The sequence below is a fragment of the Thamnophis elegans genome, chromosome 2, assembly GCF_009769535.1.
Source record: "Thamnophis elegans isolate rThaEle1 chromosome 2, rThaEle1.pri, whole genome shotgun sequence".
Taxonomy (NCBI): domain Eukaryota; kingdom Metazoa; phylum Chordata; class Lepidosauria; order Squamata; family Colubridae; genus Thamnophis; species Thamnophis elegans.
The window spans coordinates 35,385,444-35,403,670 of record NC_045542.1 but is presented as its reverse complement, the minus strand read 5'-3'; the positions used below and the strand labels follow the sequence as shown (position 1 = coordinate 35,403,670).

Below are 18,227 nucleotides of genomic sequence, written 5' to 3'. Positions count from 1 at the left end.
TTTATACCTTGCCTGGCCCATCCTGGCCCCCTCCAAATAGTCTCAGTCTGCATCCTCTAGAATTCCCTGGTTAGAAAGGCAATGACACAAAACTGAGTTGTAGACGTGAGATCTCCAGTTTGGGATCCCTAGAGGGGCCGCACCAGGCAGGATTTCAAATAGACATTCTTTAACCTACTAGCTGTCAGACCCAAGCCTAGAGATGAGACAATGAGATCCATTTGAGTTCAAATCTTTTATTTGCTCACGGCTAATGGACAAAATCTTGCCAAACTAAAGCTATAACCTCCCAATGCACTAGACAAGGGATGTCAAACTCAATTTCATTGAGGGCTGTAGCAGGGTTGTGTTTGACTTTGGGGGGTGGGGGAGAATAGGAGCGTGGCCAGGATGGGCATGACCAGCTCGACATCACTCGTGTTGGAGCTGCCTGTGGTGGCCTGAGCACCTTGCCAGGAAAAATGGCGGCAACAGCCTCCTGCAACCCTCTGCTAGCAAAAATGGAGTTCAGGAGGGCCACATGTGGCCCGTGCAAGCTCTGTTTTTGCTGGCAGAGGCACCATGGGCCAGTCCTTTGCTGTTTCCAGGGGGGGCCCAGGGGCCAGATCTAAGCACCCCATGGGCTGAATCCGGCCCACAGGCCTTGAGTTTAACCCCCCTGTGATAGATCTATCCTGAAAGATTCTAAGGTGTGGCTACCCTGAACCTCTTCCCCATTCAGCTCAGGACTGTGCCGTCTCTTGATCTGAGCCACTTTCTGGGAAGGCACTGAGTTGGCAAAATACTCTCCTCTCTGATGCTGCAGGTGCACATTCCATCACACCACAGTACCCAACAATAGGATCAAAAAAGCAGGCAGATCCAGTGGTGGGCCAATTGGATGCAAAATCATCCACTCACTCTTAATTTCCCTACTTGATTGATTCCTCAGGGTCTCCCTGCCTACTAGCCCACATAGGCCAGGTAGGGAGGGTTTGCTCAATCCTGGGACCAGATGTGGGTTCCTACCAGTGCGGTGCAGTTTGGCTGAATAGGTAGTAATAGCTAGTAATAGGCGGACACGTGACCGTACTGGTTCTATCCTGGGCGCCACCACCTTTATTTTCTGTTTTGCACATGCGCAGAACAATCTTCATTGAAAAAATGAATTCCCCCGCTTTTTTTTAATAGTATGCACATGCCAGTCCCAGAGAGGTCCCAGAGATGGGCTGTTTTTTGCAAAAACTGAGGCCTTTTTTTGCCTTCCCCCCACCTCCAGAAGCACTCTGCAGGCTTCAGCAGGGCTGGGGGAAGGGAAAAATGCCCCTGTTTTTGAGAAAAACAGGTCATTTTTTGCAAAAATTAGGGCATTTTTCCCTTCCCCCAGCCCTGCTGAAGCCTGCAGAGTGTTCTTGGGGGCCGGGGAGGACAAAAACTTTTTTTTCCTACTGGGTAGTTTGCAGGCACTCCCTTAGCTCTGAGGCTGGAGCCCCCCCCTCCATCAAAACTTTTCACCACCATTTCGGTGGGCATGGCTTGGTGAGAGGGTCATGTGACTGAGTGTGCGTGAGTGACGTCAAGTTGTCCACCCCACTCAGTCACATGCCCCCCCTCTAGCCCCGTCCACTGAACCAGTAGTGAAAAAAATTGAAACCCACCCCTGCCTGGGACCCCTGCTTTGCACGGTGACCATTGTTGGCAGTGATATCCTAGACTTGCAGTTCCTGAGCATTTAATCTTTCTTGTTGGTTTCTCTCCAGGGCGTGTTTGGTGAGAAGCCCGCGTTGCCTGAATACAAAGTGGCTGCTGCTCGCAAGTCGCCATTCATCCTGCTGCATTACGGTACCTTCAAGGCTGGCTGGGACGGACTGATTCTCCTGGCCACGTTGTACGTGGCTGTCACAGTGCCCTACAGTGTCTGCTTCAATGGCACCAAGGATGAAAGGCTTCCAGAGACTTCTCGTGCGCCCCCCAGTGTCTGTGATCTCTCTGTTGAAATCCTTTTTATCTTAGGTATGGGGACAGGTATCAGCACCTGGGAGGGTGGGGCATGTTGGCAGCCTTCAGGATTAAGATGCAAACAGTCCCCTGTTTAATTCCTGATGTTCCAAGATAGAGGAGAATCGGAGAGCAGCTATCGCTGGTCAGTGTAAAGACAGGTTGTCCTCAACTTACAATCATTCATTTAGGGACTGCTTGAAATGACAACACTGAAAAAAGTGACATCTGACTGGTCTTTTCACTTACGATGATCCCAGTATCCCCAGGGTCACATAATGAAAATGTGGGCACCCAGCAACTGGCATGTCTTTACCACGATGGCGGCATTCCAGGGCCATGGAGCGCCATTTGCATGCCTTCCTTCCTTCCCTTGGTGACATTCCCAGCCAGCTTCCAACAAGCAAAGTTGGATTTGATTCACGATCACACACAATTCATTTAATAATGGCAGTGATGCACTTAAGAACCATGGCAAACAATATAAAATCAGACATGACTCACTTAACAACCGCCATGCATAGCAATAGAAATTCTGGTCCCAATTTTGGTTGTAAGTTGAGCACTACTTTTAATACTGAACTTGATGGGCAATCATGCAGATCAACTCTGAAACCCTGCAGGCCTAATGGTGTTTGAAGTGCAGGGACTGTTAGAAAGACTCTCATTTCTGCATTTGGGAATTTGGCAACTGGAATCCAAGAAGTCTAGGCTCTGGTTTTGAATAAAGCCTGTGAAGATTTGTGATAGCACTAGCAATAGCACTTAAGACTCATATACTGCTTCACAGTGCTTTTACAGCCCTCTCTAAGCAGTTTACAGACTCAGCATCTTGTCCCCCAACAATCTGGCTCCTCATTTTACTAACCTCAGAAGGATGAAAGGCCTACTCAACCTTGAGCTGGTGAGAACAGAACTGCCGGCAGCCGGCAGCCAGCAGAAATAGCCTGCAATACTGTGTTCTAACCACTGCACCACTACAACTCTGCCTGAAAAGTTCTTTGCTTCCAAAATTGGAGATTGTTAAGGGACTGGCTACTGTGGTCCCAGATCAAAATTGCACCATGAAGCTAGATCCTGCTTGAGCAGCTCAGAGGATTTCTTGCTCATAGCTGGCTTGAAGAGAGCCCTTTTTGCTTCCCTCCCAGGTCTTCTGACTCACTTGTAACAAGCTAGGCCCTTCCCAGGAGGTGATTTCCTTTCACTGGCATAAGAGTTGTTTGGGGTGACCTCAGCTACACATGAGCATCACTCCGTGGCTTCCGCTCAAGCGACCATTTGCATAGTAAGAAAAACAGATGATGGTAGGCTCACAGCTTGAAAGCATCAGGTGGTGAGAGTATTAAGTAGCCTGTCAGCATTCCAAATAGCATCCAAAATCAGAGTCCAAGGCAAAGTATTGCTCAAAGTTCGAATTTATTAAGAGAGCCATATTGGCACATCTGGGAAAACCCGAATCTGTAAGCTTCCCGTTTTTCCCCACCTAGTTGAAAGTTCAAGATCTCGCCCCCACACCCAGAAGTCCATCACATGGTCCAATCTCCCACTGCCATGCTTGCAGTTCCACCATCCAGTTCCGGTCAGGTGTAGAGGTGCAGAGACAAAGGATCACCTTGGCTTTCTAGAAATAATTTTGTTATGGCTACATCTCATCTAACTCTGTACAATCCCCCTCCCATTTTCCCACAATAGAAAATGCATAGTAGAATAATAGAAAGTGTGGCGGGCCAAAGATCCAAAAGAAAAGATGGCTGCAGGCCTGACATAGCCTGGCCTTTCCTACCAGATGCCTTTGAATTGTGTCATTCTGTAACCTGGAAGACACCAAGGGAAGGAAGACTTGCGTAAGGGTTGCCATTCTTTTATTGTTGTTGTTTACATTGTTTTGCAGACATTGTGTTGAATTTTCGCACCACATTTGTCAGCAAATCGGGGCAGGTGGTCTTCGATCCTCATGCTATATTCCTACACTACCTGACCCGCTGGTTCGTGCTGGACCTCTTAGCAGCATTACCCTTCGACCTTCTCTATGCCTTCAAGGTCAATGTGGTGAGTTGGGCTCAGAACCTCCCTGATGGGGCACCATCACAACATTCCCCCTCAACCCCAGAGGGTGCTTTGTAGGCATATCTGGTCTTTTCTTTTCCTCCAGTACTTTGGGGCACACCTGCTGAAGACGGTGAGGCTCTTGCGGTTACTACGGCTGCTGCCCAACCTGGATCGGTACTCCCAGTACAGCGCCGTGGTGCTTACCCTGCTCATGACTGTCTTTGCCCTTCTGGCTCACTGGGTCGCCTGCGTCTGGTACTTCATCGGCCAGCGGGAAGTGGAGAGCAGCCCCTCCCAGTTGCCCGGGATAGGTGCGTGCCGGGGTCTAACTTCCTTGGTGTGGGATTCGGGGTGTGTGTGTCAACTGATGGGGGTGGGTGTGTTATTTTCTTCTCCCAGATTAGAGTGGGACCTCCTCAGATCTCTGCATGTTGCAACTGTGTGGAAGATGCACTTTAAGGCCAAGTAGAAGCAGGAAGGCATGTATGAATGGCTGTGGCCACCTCCAGCCAAGTGCAGAAATAAGCCGCAGAGTCTCTCTCGTGTTGAGGACCATGAGCTCTTTCATAATTACCATTCTCCAGCAGACTCTAGGGACCGCATGGCGACAAATTAACAAGTAACTGCCACATTGGCTTTGAGATAGAGCTGCCAAATCCCATGGGGAGTGTGGAGAGAAAGAGAGAGACTCAGTGCTCAAGGGTGATATATCTGTTGCAACTTGGTGAAGCAGGGTTTTTTCTTCCCTTTTCTTTTTTAAATGAGGAGAGCTGGGAGAATCTCCAGCCTCTCTGGATTTATCTTTGGTTTAGAGATGGATCTCTTTCCTCCATGCTTTCAAATTACATTCCTCCTTTGATATGGTGCCGTGGCTTTCAACTGCGATGGTACAAAGTCCTGATTTGCCCCATTCCCTTTGGGCACACTGGGTGAAATGATGGGAACTGACATCCAACACACATCCAGATCAGTGGTGGGTTGCAGGCGGTACGCCCCGGTACCCACGTACCGGTGCCTGCCGGAAGCAGCAGCCACCGTACCAGAACAGTACTTTGGAGGGCCCGCCTGCCCTCGTTCCTTACCTGGATTTGAAGGAAACGGGCCATCTGCACACGCACACCCAATGTATGGCACCTGCGCGATGCTCCACCGAGCAGCTGGAGCATTGCAGGCGGTGGGTGCACATGCACACGCAGCACGCGTGCCCGTGTTGCATGCCCGGCTCCTGTTACAGCATACCAGTTGCAACAGGAGCTGAAACCCACTACTGATCCAGGGTTGTAGCAGACGGTCACAACTGGAAGCGGAGGTCAGGAGCCTGTTTTGCTGGCAGAGTGCTGAAACCTGCTAGGTCAAAAACGGGGGGTGGCTGGTGCTGAGAAAGAAAGAGAGAGAGAGAGAGAGAAAGAAAGAAAGAAAGAGAGAGAGAGAGAAAGGGAAGGAGGGAAAAAGGAGTGGAAGGAAGGACTACAAAACTGCACTAGATGTAGCTTCAGAGGATAATCCAGGGCTGGAAGGGACCTGGTGGGCATCTAGTCCAACCCTGCTCCAGCAGGACATTGTTAAAGTGAGTTTCTGTCTTTTGATCCCCCAGTTACATGACTATATAGTCACATGACCCCACCCACCAAGCCATGCCCCCAAGCCACGCCCACAGAACTGGTAGTAAAAAAAAATTAGATTTCACCACTGGCTGATTCTCATCCATCCCGGGCAGTATGATCAGTGGGAAAGATGTCAGGAATTATGGTCCAACAATGCCTGGAAGACTAATAGGTTGTGTACCCCATTTTGTTTTAGTACAGTCCTGTTAAAAGAGATTCAAATGAAGGCAATTGCCTGCATGTCCTGGTTGTCCAAAGCTCTCTGATGGACCAATGTTGGAACTTCTATCTCCTGGCCTACAAGGCTTTACTATTGAGGTTCTCCTGCAGGACACTGGACCAGAAGAGGCCGTGTCTGCAGCTGGCGTGTTTTTGGGAAAGGAACCCCATCTATAAGGGTGAAGGAATAGTATTCAGGAGAAGGAGCTTAAGGTGGGTATTCTTCTAGCTTGGCTTCCTTCTTCCCCATCCTTGCAGGTTGGCTGCAGGAGCTGGCTCGACGCCTGGAGACTCCCTATTACCTGGCTCAGAGGAACAGCAGTGGTGAAGAAGAACCTACCAACCAGACTTCCTCCCTGAACGGCACAACTTGGGAACTCTTAGGGGGACCCTCCTTGCGCAGTGCTTATATTACCTCCCTATACTTTGCCCTCAGCAGCCTGACCAGCGTGGGCTTTGGCAACGTATCGGCAAACACTGACTCAGAGAAGATTTTCTCCATCTGCACCATGCTGGTGGGGGGTGAGTTGGGCTCTACCCCTAGGTGGGATAGCAAGGAGAACCCATAAGACCTCCCAAGCATCTTTCCTCCTCCTCCTCCTCCTCCTCCTCCTCCTCCTCCTCCTCCTCCTCCTCCTCCTCCTCCTCTTCCTCCTCCTCTCAGCTTCTAACTCAGGTTCTTGGGCAATCTAGTTCTCATGACAACGGGCCAAGCACCTTCTATTATTGTGAGTTTTATTTTGGTGCATCGCCAACAACCAGCAAGATGGTTCTTACATCCTTCCTTAGCCTCCTTCCAATGGTAAGAAAAGAAAATCAGATGGCCGATCTCGGTTCTTCTCAGATTGCGGAACACATTAGTGGTGGGAAATGAAAGCTGCCTTTTTAAATTTAGACCTAATTTTTAACTGTTAGACTAAGGAAATCAAGAAGAAAGAAGAGGCAAGGGGTGGGTGGGTGCACCAAATATCTCTCGTTCATATACTCTGTGGCTAACCTTCAGCAAAGTTTACTGAAAGGGGAAGCAGAAGAAGACTTGTCAAGGTAAGGAGAGGCCTGCTTCCCTGCCCATTCATTGGTTGCACGGGCAACCAATGAGGAATTCTTCTGGAATTCTGGTTCTGATTCAGTTTTTGTGCTGCTTCTTCCACCTGGATATTCTCTGGATGTTCTCCAGATTCTCAGCTTCCCAAATTCTTAGCTGCCATGTTTGTCCAAGACAGCTAGAGACAGCAAGATTGGGTAAGATTAGTTTATGGTTTAATTGCAGAATAGCGGGATTACAGCCACAACTACAGTGATATGGGGCAAGGATCTGTATGTTGGAGACCAGGTTTTTTTAGGATATTGTTTTTTGGAGAAAAAGGCAGAAACATAATAAATGATAAACTGACCATTCAAATAAGTAATTTCATCTTGGGCCAGGACATGCAGAAACACATCCATAGAATGAAATTATAAATAAAAGGTATGAATTGGACGGTGGGTAATCCTCGATTTACAACTATTCATTTAGCAACTGTTCAAACCTACAACAGGACTGAAAAGAATAACTGATGACCAGTCCTTGCACTCACGACTGTAGCAACATACTCAGGGTCACACGATCAAAATTTGACACAGTTGATAACTGGCATGTATTATGACAGTTACAGCGTCCCGGAGTCGTGTAGTCACCATTTGTGATGTTTCCAGTTAGCTTCTGACAAGCAAAGTTAATGGGGGAAGTTGGATTCACTTAATGAGAACATGAGTCACTTAACTACAGCAGTAATTTGCAAAAAATAAATTAAAGGGTTTGTAAAATTGGGCTTAGCAATGGAAATTCTGGACCTGATTATGACTGTAAGTTAAGGACAATTGAATAGAAATGGAATGGAATGGAATAGAGAGTAGAGCAGAGCAGAGTAGGGTAGGGTAGGGTTGAGTAGGGAATGGAATAGAGAATAGAAGAGAGTAGAGAATGGAATAGATAAGAATAGAATAGAATATAATTCTTTATTAACCAAGTGTGATTGGACACACAAGGAATTTGTCTTTGGTGCAGATGCTCTCAGTGTACATTAAAAGACAAGATACATTCGTCAAGAATCATAAGGTACAACACTTAATGGTAGTGATAGGGTACAAATAAGCAATCAGGGAACAATATCCATATAAATCGTAAGGATACAAGCAACAAAGTTACAGTCCTGCAGTCATAAGTGGGAGGAGATGGGTGATAGGAATGATGAGAAGACTAATAAGTGATAATAATGCAGCCTTAGTGAATAGTTTGACAATGGTGAGGGAATGATTTATTTAGCAGAGTCTAGTTGTGTCTAGTTCTTCTGGTGTGGAGAGCCCTATAGCGTCGTTTTGAGGGTAGGAGTTGAAACAATTTATATCCAGGATGTGAGGGGTCTGTAAATATTTTCATGGCCCTCTTTTTGACTCATGTAGTGTACAGGTCCTCTATGTCATGTAAATGAAGAAGAACCTATTTGAAATACTCTCTTCTACAAAAATAAAACCACCTTGCCAGATAGAAAACTATCATCATAAGGAGCAGACCAGGTCAGAGGACTTCTCTCTTGGGTTTTTTTCTTAAATAAACATGCTGAAAATCATTCATATAAACTGAGTATCCCAAAACTAGATCTGCCTTTTGAATCTGTATTACAGACCATTCCGTTCTAGCTCAGTTATTGCTCCATTGTTCTCCTACCTAGATAAAGTTTATGTCCAAAACTTTTAGTCCCAACACTTCCTTCATTCTTTTCGATTTGCTTGTGAAGTTTGTCCTGGTCCTCCTATCGAAGGCATCGTTGGCATCATCGGCCTCACAAAAATCAGGCGGTGCTTCTGCTGCTTACCTTCTCCTTGGCCGTCTCAGCCAGACTAGCCTCGGTCTGTTCTCTTTCTCCTCCACCCCCAGCACTGATGCACGCTGTTGTGTTCGGCAACGTAACGGCCATCATTCAACGCATGTATGCTCGGCGCTTCCTCTACCACAGCCGTACGCGTGACCTGCGTGACTACATCCGTATTCATCGGATCCCTGCACCCTTGAAGCAGCGCATGCTGGAGTACTTCCAAGCCACCTGGAGTTCCAGCAATGGGATTGATACTCGGGAGGTGAGATCCAACCCTGGTGTGGGCAAGACCTGGGCGGGAAAAGTGAGCATGATTTTATGCAGGGCCACCTAGCTCTTCTGAGAGAGGAGGAGCTAGGGAGGAACTAGATGGCCTTCTTGATGATGCATTGGATTAGATTAGATTAGATCAGTGTTTCTCAACCTTGGCAACTTGAAGATGTCCGGACTTCAACTCCCAGAATTCCCCAGCCAGCGAATGCTGGCTGGGGAATTCTGGGAGTTGAAGTCCGGACATCTTCAAGTTGCCAAGGTTGAGAAACACTGGATTAGATTAGAATAGAATAGAATAGAATAGAATAGAATAGAACAAAAGAGTTGGAAGGGACCTTGGAGGTCTTCTAGTCCAACCCCCTGCCTAGGCAGGAAACTCTACACCACTTCAGACAAATGGCTATCCAACATCTTCTTAAAAACTGCCACTGTTGGAGCATTCACAACTTCTGGAGGCAGCTGTTCCACTGATTAATTGTTCTAACTATCAGGAAATTTCTCCTCAGTTCTAAGTTGCTTCTCTCCTTGATTGGTTTCCACCCATTGCTTCTTGTCCTACCCTCAGATGCTTTGGAGAATAGCTTGACTCCCTCTTCTTTGTGGCAGCCCCTGAGATATTGGAACACTGCTATCATGTCTCCCCTGGTCCTTCTTTTCATTAAACTAGACATACCCAGTTCCTGTAACTGTTCTTCATTATAATTATAATTCCCATTATTCCTAACTAAGCAAAGCTAAGGGGTTATGCTAGTATGCGTGACCAGAGTTTTTAGCCCAATGCATTTGGGGCATGTCCAGAGCAGAGGAAACTTGAGTGGCCACTAGAGCGTGAACTGTGCACCATGCCTTCCAAACAGGAAGCGTAGGGCTTCAGCCATTCTGTCAAAGCTCTTGATTATGCAAATCCCAGGAGAGCTCTAGGCCAATTTTTTTCTCCCCACCGATCTTGCCCTTAAGCAGCCTTCCAAATTATTGTGAAGGTCAATAGCTGGTCAATGGCTGGGAAACTACCTTGAAGTCCTTGGAGGAAGAGCAGAGGGAAAGATCAAGAGGCTGACAAAGGAGCCACATTTTCTTAGCTGTGGAAGTGAAAGAGACAGGTAGCTCAGCTGGTAGGAGAAAGGAAGCAGAACAGGAAAGCAGAGTATAAATAGTACAGACCGTTTGGTTAACAAAGGTGGGTGCTCCTCTTCCATCTCACTGAAATTGGCCTTGGCCTGTACACAATTGCCTTAACTGCAACCTTCTGTTCCCTATTCCTCACTCTGTTGTTAAATAGGTAGTCCTCAATTTAACAACCATTCATTTTGCAACAGTTCAAAATGACAACACAGAAAAAAAAAAGACTTACAACCAATTTTTGCACTTAACCTTGGTCACATGATCCCCATGGTCACAAATTCGGACAATTGGCAACCGGCATTTATTTACAAAGTTTGCAGCATCCCAGAATCACCATTTGCAACTGTCCCAAATGACTTCCCACAAGCAAAATGGGGGGAAAGCTGCATTTGCTTAACAACTGTATGATTCACTTAACAACTGCAATGGTTTACTTAATGACCTGGCCAAAAAAAGCTCACAAAATCAGGTGCGAGTCACTTGCCAGCAGACATTCTGGTCCCAATTGTGGTTATAAGTCAAGGACTACCAGTATTTTCATGAATGGAATTGGCCCATCAGAACTTGGCTTGGGGTGGGGAGAAGCCATGGAGAGCAAAACCTGGCTTAACTTCAGGTAAGCAAGGCCATCTGTGTAGCCATCTCGGGGATATGTGATCACTAAACAATAAATGGTGGAAAAATGAAAATATTGTATAGAAACAGCTGGGCAAACGATTGAAATAAAGCAATGCTTCCACTTGAAAGCTTTGCCCATATGTTTCTATAGTGTTTCTGCTGGACTGGATAATGGATACACTGACCTGACCAATGAACATTTTTTCAGCCTCCCCTCTAGGTGATGAGGACTTGTTCTCGTAATAAAAATTGGAAGCCAAATTCTATTGATAACAGAATTGGCATTCCTTTGGGCACTGGATTCGCTCCCCAAAGCCAATTATACGCTTGTTCTAGATGCCAGCTAAAACATTTACCTCCTCTTATCTGTTCAAGGTGGAATGAAAGAGCAACTTCATTCTACACCAGTATTTCACTTTTCCTCCCCAAAGCTCAGAAATGTTTCTAGAAATGTATTTTGTCTTTTGGAGACAATGACAGACCCTAAAATGACAGGGGAGTTTTGATACAGCCTACTCCAGTTCTTGCCCCCGAGGCTTGCATTCCCCCAAAATATCTAGTAGCCTTTTTAAAACATTACCATCAGCCAGTGAACCCTTTGTTGGAGTCGAGTTCTAGAGGCTATGAAGTTTTGGTGTCAAGAGTGGTTGTGTAAATTGGGGGCATTAGAAATTATGGAAGGTGACCATCCTGTTGGTCAGTGTCTCTTCACACTTCTACCATCGGGTAGAAGACATCAAAGCATAGCCAGCCAAACAAATAGGTTTAAAAATAGTTTCTATCCTTGAACTGTCAGACTTTTAAACACAACCACAATCACTCCACACACACATGGAAACGTATGCCTAGTTTTCCTTTTTCTTTATTTTTTCTTTTCCCCTAATTACTTGCATAGGGATTATTCTTTATTTATGTTGTTTGTATTTGTTGTCATGGATTGCACCAGTGAGGCTAAAACCAATTTCATTGTATTCATGGTGTACAATGACAATAAAGGCTATACTATATCATGTTTGAGAAGCCCTTTTGAAAGTTATCTTGAAAGCAGCTCCTTCAACTTTATTTCCGATCAATTCTTTTTTCCAGAATTGAGAGGGCCTCACAGAATCATGGGGCTGGAAGGGGCTTTGGAAGTCTTCTAGTCCAACCCCCAGGAGTCCTTATACCATCCCGGACAAAAGCAGCCTCCCTGCTCTCCCAAGGGAAGGGAAACCTTCTAACCCCGCTGCTGTGTCTTCCTTTTCGCCAGTTGCTGCATAGCCTCCCGGATGAGCTGCGTGCCGATATCGCCCTTCATCTTCACAAGGAACTGCTCCAGCTGCCCATCTTTGAGGGTGCAAGTCGTGGTTGCCGGCGTTCCCTTTCGCTCACCGTCCGGACTTCTTTCTGCACGCCGGGGGAATACCTGATCCGGCAGGGAGATGCGCTCCAGGCTCTGTATCTCATCTGCTCAGGCTCAATGGAGGTGCTGAAAGATGGCACCGTGCTTGCCATCCTAGGTAATACCTGCTTCCCCTTCGGTCCTTGCTCTTTCCCCTTCCCATGTTGTAAGTCTGGGAGACTGTGAAGTTTCAAAAAGTTGGCTGTTTCTCAAGTTTTGGTTTCTCAAAAACTTGAGAAAACTACTGCAGCCTCAAGCTTGGTGAAGACAACACAGTCATGGTGTCCCCACATCTTGGTGTGCCCAGAGTAATAAACCATATCCCAATTTAACAGCCTGTTTCTCCTAGCAGTTGAAACAATGGCAATTCCCATGACACAATGAACCACAAATTACCCAAGCCCATTTAATCTAGACTTGAAATATGGTGTGTGAATCCAGATGTAATGGGAGAAGTTCTAAACGCTCACGTTCTGGGGTTTTGCACAGAGAAAAAGGTTTCTATATCCAGAATAAGATGGGAATAGAGGCCTGAACTTTCATTTTGTCATGCTGTCCGCCCACCCAACCTCAATGTAGAGGTGATATTCAGCCAGTCCTGAACGGTTCTAGTGAACCAGTAGCAGAAATTTTGAGTAGTTCAGGGAACCAGGAAATTCCACCTCTGGCTGGCCCCGCCCCCATCTCTTCACTGCCTCCTGAGTCCCATCTGGTCAGCTGGGCCTCCTTCTGTTGCCCTGCACAGGAGAACAGAGCTGGAAAGCAGGTTAGTGGAGTGGGGAAGAAATGAAGATTTTGCAGTAACCTTCCCCTGGAATGGGGTGGAAATGGGGATTTTACAGTATCCTTCCCCTGCTACACCCACCAAGCCACGCCCACCAAGCCATGCCATGCCCACAGAATTGGTAGTAAAAAAATTTGAATCCCATCACTGGTCACAACTGGCTTGAAGGTGCTCGCAGAAAAAATTACCTCATCATACTTTGGTGTAGCAAGTGCAGGAGCCTATGTTGGGTAATAGACTCAACATTTCAACAAGACTTCAAATGTTTTTGCCTTTTATTATTGCTTTTTTAAATGAGCTCTTTCTGCTCTGCTTTCTTTTTCTATCCTATCCTGCTCATCCCCATGCTGCTTTCGATTTGGGGTTTTCGGTGAGCCTCTTTTCAGAACAAGAGTCTGAAAGGGCTTCCATTTTGTTCCCCTTGATGAAGGATTCACACCTTTAGCTCTTTTCCTTGCAGGGAAGGGAGACTTGATTGGTTGCCACATCTCATCCAAGGAACCGGGGGTCCAGGCCAATGCAGACGTGCGGGGCCTCACCTACTGCGACCTGCAGTGCCTGAGCTTGCCTGGCCTGCTGGCTAGTCTGGAGCTCTACCCAGAATTTGCCAGCAAATTCCTCCGTGAACTTCCTTGTGAACTCAGCTACAACCTGGGTAGAGGCAGCGTCTTCCAGGTGAGCGGAGCAGGGCGATAGAGAAATCTGTGTTATTATTGGATAACAAATTGCCATTGCCACATTCTGGGTGCAATAGTGATTCATTCAGTTATCGTGCCAGGCAGGGCTCTGGGAGGTAAATCCAAGTACAAATGATTATTTATCATATGGCACCATCCACATCACGTTTCAATAAAAAACACAAGAGATGAAAATACAAAATATAAAGTGTTATAAACGTGTGTCTAGATTACAGATGACATTGTATGCTTCGTTTGTCACAGCCAGGAAATCAGCAAAGTTTCCATTATAGGCTCTATTTTGGCATTCTGCTACTGTATGTTGTATAGCCAATCCAATTACAAAATGCAATTTGGGAGAACAAGAGTCAAATTAAAAAAAAGAGAGTTGGTTTATTTGAAATTAGTAAAAGATTGTAGGCACAGTGTCGCAGGCTACTTCTGCTGACTGCCATCTGCCTGCAATTTGACAGTTCAAATCCCACCAGGCTCAAGGTTGACTCAGCTTTCCATCATTCTGAGGTGGGTAAAATAGCAATAGCAATAGCAGTTAGACTTATATACTGCTTCATAGGGCTTTCAGCCCTCTTTAAGCGGTTTACAGAGTCAGCATATTGCCCCCAACAATCCGGGTCCTCATTTTACCTACCTCGGAAGGATGGAAGGCTGAGTCAACCCTGAGCCAGTGAGATTTGAACAGCTGAACTGCAGATCTGCAGCCAGCTGAAGTAGCCTGCAGTGCTGCATTTAACCACTGCGCCACCTCGGCAAAATGAGGAACCAGATTGTTGGGGGCAATGTGCTGACTTTGTAAGCCACTTAGAGAGGGCTGGAAAGCACTATGAGCGGTATATAAGTCTTAAGTGCTATTGTTATATTTACCTGCACAGAGCCAACATAGAACCACAAAGGTCAAAGGAAACTGGAGGAGAATAACTCTATAGCATGCTTTTCTTGGGCTCCCAACTTGCCATTAGAAAGAAAGGAGTAGCTATACTGCTGGGTAGGTCTTCAGTATATCCTCCAGAGTCACTCAACACCAAAAAGAAAATTTGGGGAAAATCTACTCCCAATCCAAAGCTTAACCCACACAGCAGGACTTGGGAAAACTGGTGATAAAACTGGGCTTCCATGTCTTTCCAGCTACTCCCAATGCATCAGTTTGAATTGTATCCCACCTTTGTTCAGAAACTTTGGACAGCCAGGAATAGCTTGCACTGGACAGCCCACTGAGGCTGCTAATTCCTAATATCTGTAAGAATTATTTCAGATTTGAACCAGCCCCATAGGCAGAAAATCAAGTGGATTCTGAACTCTTATAGCAATTGTTTCTTTAAAAGTTCTCAAGGGGGTGACAATGGAGGATCTGGCTATGAGGCTCATTTACCAATGAGAGCGAGAAATAGTTTATGGGAGGAATATAGTTTACACATTTGGATAGTCCTTTCTCGATTCTAGAGAGAAAGGCAGCTGCAATGGGAAAGGCAAAGAGTTCCTTCACTGTCTCCTTCCACTATAGGCAACGTCACCGTCTCCAAGCAGCAGGGAACCTGCCACTTTGCTTTCGGTGGTGAAGGACGCAGAAATTTCATTTCCTCCACGCCGCAGAGTGCCCTGCCTGCCTACACAGATAGAGGATGAGCCCGCCAGCCCCTTGCTCCCCAAGTCCTCGGGGGCCCACAGCCACCTGCCATCACGGTCAGGAATGCCACGCCACGTGGCCTCCGAAACATCCTCACGCCCCACAGCATTGCGGCTGCACAGCGTGCCCTGCAGCGGTCCCCCAGATCTGAGCCCCAGGTAAGGTCACAGGATGGAAAGGAGGTGCAGGCCAGCTTTGGGAATGGGGGGGGGGCACAACAACAAGACCCCATCGAAAAGCCTTTCCCCATGTAGGAAGTCAGAGGTTACTGTTGAAGCACAGCATGTCAATGAAGACTCAATCATCCAGGCCCAAAGTATCTTTTAAAGGTTAAAATCATGGCAAGGGGACCGAAGTTTGTTAACCTGGGACGTTTTGTTACTAATCCAAGTAACTTCTTCATTTGCTGTGGCAAGAGTAGGTATATTCCAATGACTCTCTGCCTAACTATACTTTTTATTTTGACTGAAGAAGTTACTTGGATGAATAATGAAGCATCTCAGATTAACAAACTTTGGTCCAGTTGCCATGACTTTATAATCTTTTTTAGATGTTGAAGCACAGGGATGCAAGTCTCTCCACGCGCCTCTTTTCTGAAATGCTTATTTTCTACCTCTTCTTCTCCAAAAGAGTTGTAGATGGAATTGAGGATGGGTCCAATTCAGACAAACCTATGTTCAATTTCCGCCTTGGCCCATCAGGACCAGATTACAGCAGCCCTTCACCTGGTACAGGTAACATTCTGCCTCATGTGGGGAAGGGGTCACTAAGAGGTGGATATGAAACAAGAGCACTTGGGAGGCTGAATTTGTGGCCTTCAACAGCTCGGTCCCTTTTTCCTCTTCCAGATAGCGGTCTGCTCACTATCCCTCCTGAGTTATCTGGTGCGGACACCATTGAGAAACTGCGCCAAGCGGTAAGGCTTTTCTTAACTCGATCAGTTTGTACCTTTGATAGCATTACTTTATCACGCTTGACATCTAGTAAGTTAAGGTCATGTGTCTGCCAGTGGTGGGATTCAATTTTTTTTACTATCGGTTCTATGGGCGTGGCTTGGCTTGGTGGGCGTGGCAGGGGAAGGTTACTGCAAAATCCCCATTTCCTCCTGATCAGCTGGGACTTGGGAGGTAGAGAATAGATGGGGGCAGGGCCAGTCAGAGGTTACTGGTTCTCCGAACTACTCAAAATTCCCACTACCGGTTCTCCAGAACTGGTCAGAACCTGTTGAATACCGCCTCTGGTGTCTGCCTGCCATGAGCAGCCTGCTTAAAAATAACAGGCTAGTACAGAGACAGCCTTGTGGACTTCCAACTTCCAGAATTCCCCAACCAGCAATGCTGGCTGGGGAATTCTGGGAGTTGAAGTCCACAGGTCTTAAAAGTTGCCAAGGTTGGACAGCCCTGCTTTAGAGAGAGATTTACCTGGAGCTTCCTTGCTTTTTGTTCAGCAGGGAAGTAGACTGCGTATGTGCAGGCTACCCTTGGAAATCTAAAACACTAGTCTAGAAAATATTATCTACAGAGAATGTTGGATTTAAATGATCTTCTGAAAACACAAACTCATGTTTTACCTTTTGAGTACCAAATGAAAAGTACTAGGCTCTTTGGAGGCAATTGACCGAGTAGTCTTACTTATATAATTTCTTTTGTACCTTTTTCACATAGTCCAGATAGCTTAAATTAAATTATCCTCTTTTAAAACCTAAAACCAGATATTTAAATGTAACAAGCATCCCAAACCCTCTCCTCAAGACTGATAAAATGGCTTGTTTGCTATTTTCCTAATTTTGATTTATACTTGAAAAATTAGTGGCAACGAATGCACCTCTGCCACATGCTGGTAGAGAGGGCCTTGCCTTCTGGGTAGTCTTCAAAGACAGCTCCCAGCTGGGCAAAAGCATCCCTGCTGCTGATCCGAGCAGAAAGCCATGTCTCAAGAGCCACAAAGTACAGATCTGTCCCAAAGGTGCTTTTTCAAAAGGCCATTGGGCTTCCTTTGTTTTCCCTTGAAGATGTTTTGCTCCTCATCCACAAAGTTTCTTCGGTTCTGAATTGAAGAGGAAAAATTGAAGAGGAAAAATATCTTCAAGGAAAAACAGAGAGTCGGGGGGGGGGGGGTAAGCACCTCTGGGACAACCATGACCTGGATGACTGAGAAACTCCAGAGACAATTGTAGATCTGCTTTCCATCCAAGTCAGATTAAGGGTAACCACCAAACCTCATGACTTCTGAACAAAAAGCAATGGTCCCGTTCAGAATTACTTTTGAATTGTTTAATTCCCACCCACCTACATCTAGAAGGAGGGTGGTAAAGGGGTGTATAATTGTTATGACGATACCTTAATCTAAACCAACCTGCAGTTTCATGGTGTTAAAATGATTTGGGAGAGGACAGAGTATTACATCACACAGAATGCCTATGAACTCAATTGCTCCCCCCCACCACCACCAATTATCAGACTGGAACCCCAGGATCAAGGCCAGAGTCATTCCCATTCCCAACCCCTGCACATTCCAGCTTGGTTCCAATAAAAGCATCCTCAGCCAAAACCATCCAGGGCAGTTTCAGTCCCTTTAGACGTTCGACTGATGCTTTCAGCCAGCATTCTTTGCAGAAGCAGCAGCCCTACCATCTTCTCCAATACTTTCCCCAATTAGGGAAACCTCGATAGGACTCTCATCTGAGTGAACAAATTTTTCTTTTCTCTTCTCCCTATCACTGTTGAAGAGTGTGTTTCATGCTATCAATATTCTGGGTGAAAAAAAGAATTCTCTCCCTCCCCCCCCCCTCCAAAAGTCCAAGATCAAACCATTCAATGGCCAAAAACGGGGATGAGGAAAAAGTATACAAATCCCTCCTTTTCTTCCCAACTGGTCCTGTTATGTTTCCAGAGGCCAGCTGGTCTACTGCCAAAATTATTAAATTACATCACTTCCTAGGAAAGATTTTATGCACTGCAGTAGTTACGAAGCGATTTTTGTAAGCAGGGAGGGTTCCCGTCTAAGAAGAAAGACAAGAAAATGAC

At 46.2% G+C, this 18,227-nt stretch overlaps 1 protein-coding gene across 1 annotated transcript in view; it reads left to right on the top strand.

The window, feature by feature from the left end:
- The window catches only part of KCNH3 (potassium voltage-gated channel subfamily H member 3), a 78,305-nt gene that overhangs the window by 58,139 nt on the left and 1,939 nt on the right, over window positions 1–18,227 (top strand). The window contains exons 5-14 of the mRNA XM_032210658.1: window positions 1,740–1,992; window positions 3,869–4,026; window positions 4,130–4,337; window positions 6,108–6,371; window positions 8,767–8,966; window positions 11,967–12,216; window positions 13,343–13,557; window positions 15,079–15,359; window positions 15,832–15,935; window positions 16,050–16,117. Of these exons, the coding sequence (XP_032066549.1) occupies window positions 1,740–1,992; window positions 3,869–4,026; window positions 4,130–4,337; window positions 6,108–6,371; window positions 8,767–8,966; window positions 11,967–12,216; window positions 13,343–13,557; window positions 15,079–15,359; window positions 15,832–15,935; window positions 16,050–16,117 (2,001 nt within the window). The remainder of the gene's footprint in view (window positions 1–1,739; window positions 1,993–3,868; window positions 4,027–4,129; window positions 4,338–6,107; window positions 6,372–8,766; window positions 8,967–11,966; window positions 12,217–13,342; window positions 13,558–15,078; window positions 15,360–15,831; window positions 15,936–16,049; window positions 16,118–18,227) is intronic.